Consider the following 2,706-nt stretch of genomic DNA (forward strand, 5'->3'; position numbering starts at 1 on the left):
GTAGATATTGTATGATGTAGGTAGGTGTTCTTATATATAATTACTTATATCTTATTGGAGGTTCAGATGTGGCTGTGTGGTTGAGAAGTTTGCTTTGCAGCCATATGAATTTAGGTTCAGTCCCGCTTCCGTGACAGTATGGGCAAATGTCTTCTACTCTAGCCTCTGGTTGACCAACATCTGAAGAGTGGATTTGGTGGACAGAAACTAAAAAAAAGCCCCCATATCACACACACACACACGCACGCACGCACACACGCACGCACGCACACACACACACACACACACACCATCATCATCATCATCATCATCATCATAATACATCTGTTTTCCATGCTGGCATGGGTTGGACGGGAATTATTTCTCTTATTTATTATTATTCTCATTTTTTTCTCCCGTAGTTGATTCTGTATGAGCCCTACCACTTTTTTCTTTTGCAATTTTTCCTTGTAGGACTCCCTTCATTCATGGTTGTATTGTTAGAGTGCTGGATAAAATGCTAAAATGCTTAGTAATATTTGTTCTGGTGCAGATCCCAGTGTAGTTAACTTTGCCTTTCATCCGTTTTGGGACTGATAAAATAAAATGCTAGCCTAGTACTGAGGTCAGTGGTATCATCTAACCCTCTTCTCTTCAAATTTGCTGACCTTACACTTAAATTAGAAATAATAATAATTATTCAAGTATTGGGGTCAACGTAATTGACCAGCCTTTCATCCTTCTGGGGTTGATAAAGTAAAATACCTGTCAAGTACTTGGGTTGCTTTATAATCAACTACCCTCATTTTCTTGAATTTCTGATGTTGTGCCTATATTTCATTTGATGTTCAATTCCAGTGAGGTCACATTTGCCTTTCAACATTTTGGGGCCAATAAAATAAAGGACCAGTCATGCTTTGAGATTGATTTAATCAGATGTATGCTTTCTAAAAAAAAAAAAATTTTTAAAAAAAGCAAACTTTTGTATGTTTTTATTATAGGATAATTGAAAACAATGAGTTGATAGAATACCAGGCAAAAGACATTAAATTTTGACTTCAAATCCTGTTTATTGCTCCCCATCTTCTTTATCAAAAATTAAAATGTTTTTAATGGCTGATCAACATTTTGATATTTAAGGTTGATTGAATGTTAATTGTTATATTATTTATGTTTATTGTGCAGATACCTGAGGCAAGATTTTCTGTACCTGAAGTATCTTTGATATTTAATGATACAAGTCAAGCTTCACTTCAACGAAAATGTCATGATAACTCTTCTCATCCAGTGCCAAATAAAATTACACCACCATCACCATCACCATCTAATTACAGCTCTCCTGTTTGTACACAAGGCTTACCATCGTTGCCAATGAGGAATTCATATCCGAGTTCAAAGGCTGGCAATGCCATATATTCTGCTTCTTTAGCACCAACACAATTCTGCCAGCAACCCAGCAAACCATTGATGTACTCAGGTGTGCCCATTAATCAAAACATTACGACAGATGGTAACATGTATACAAATCACCCTACGTTGCAACCCTTACCCAACAGAAACCCATTACCAGTTTCTGAGTATAATAGATCTGTCTACCCTTCCCCTATACCCTTTCCAAACAAAGAGATTATGCAGGGATCGAACTCAGAGCAGCATCCTCATTTCCAGTATTACCCTCAAAATAATCTAATTCCACTTCCAAACTCATATACTCATCATCCGAAGCCAGTAATGGACAGCATGCCCAATACCTCTCCATATGGACCTTTCCCTTCCCAACCGAACTTTATGAAGCCATCTCCTTGCTTCACATCCCCTGTAATGTGTGAAAGGTACCATATGGTTAACTCTCATCCCATGCCACCCCATTCGTCAATGTCAACATATCCACGGACTGCTATTGATAAGCTACCTGCTTTGCCCTCATGCCCTTGTTGTGTTGTTCAACCAAACCCTTCATACCATCACACAAGTACACCGACCATTCCCCCTGCAAACCAAGCTCCAGTTGTCAATGTCTGTCAGGGACACGAAAAAAACATAAACTGTATTGCTACTCATATTCAGTGCCATGACAAACACGACCAAGAAATCACTGTTGAAAAACTGCAACAGACTAAACTGAACGCAATTAATAGTTCCAACAGTTCTTACAGCAATACACCACCAAATAACTCATGCAACTCTGTAAAAGAGAACACAGGTGCTAGGCAACACGAAAATAGTGTAATAGAAGTATCAGAAGATCAGAACTTCAGAGCGAGTAAAGACAGTGGTCTCAGCGAAAGTCCTGATTCTTCTCAGGAAACTGATCCACAGTTATCAAAAATTCAAAGAGAAAGTATTCCTCCAGAGATATATCGGTTACTAATGCAACAAAGTGCTGAGCTGCAAGAACTTAAAGCTCAAATTCAGCAGATGAAAATTGATCAAAACTCAGCGATGGCTTTCAATCAGTCCCTCAATCCATGTTCTACTTGTTCATCTGTTGTCTCGGCAAAGAGTGAGTCTTCAGAATCAAAAGCATCTTCAGAAAAAAGGTTTTTATATATTATTTTTTTCATATGGATTTTATAGTTTTTTTCTTCATATTTATCTTAAAATTCTTATACCATATATCAGGTGTAGGCATGGCTGTGTGGTAAGAAGCTTGCTTCCAGGTTGGGTGCCACCTTGGGCAAGTGTCTTCTACTATGGCCTCAGGATGACCAAAGCCTTGTGAGTGGA

At 38.3% G+C, this 2,706-nt stretch overlaps 1 protein-coding gene across 2 annotated transcripts in view; it reads left to right on the forward strand.

Annotated features, from left to right (window-relative positions):
- The window catches only part of LOC106884324 (SCL-interrupting locus protein homolog), a 72,780-nt gene that overhangs the window by 59,498 nt on the left and 10,576 nt on the right, over positions 1-2,706 (forward strand). For both annotated transcript variants that reach the window (XM_014935655.2, XM_014935654.2), the window contains exon 12: positions 1,165-2,519. In XM_014935655.2, coding sequence (XP_014791141.1) covers positions 1,165-2,519 — 1,355 coding nt within the window. The remainder of the gene's footprint in view (positions 1-1,164; positions 2,520-2,706) is intronic.

The sequence above is a fragment of the Octopus bimaculoides genome, chromosome 13 (assembly GCF_001194135.2).
Source record: "Octopus bimaculoides isolate UCB-OBI-ISO-001 chromosome 13, ASM119413v2, whole genome shotgun sequence".
Taxonomy (NCBI): domain Eukaryota; kingdom Metazoa; phylum Mollusca; class Cephalopoda; order Octopoda; family Octopodidae; genus Octopus; species Octopus bimaculoides.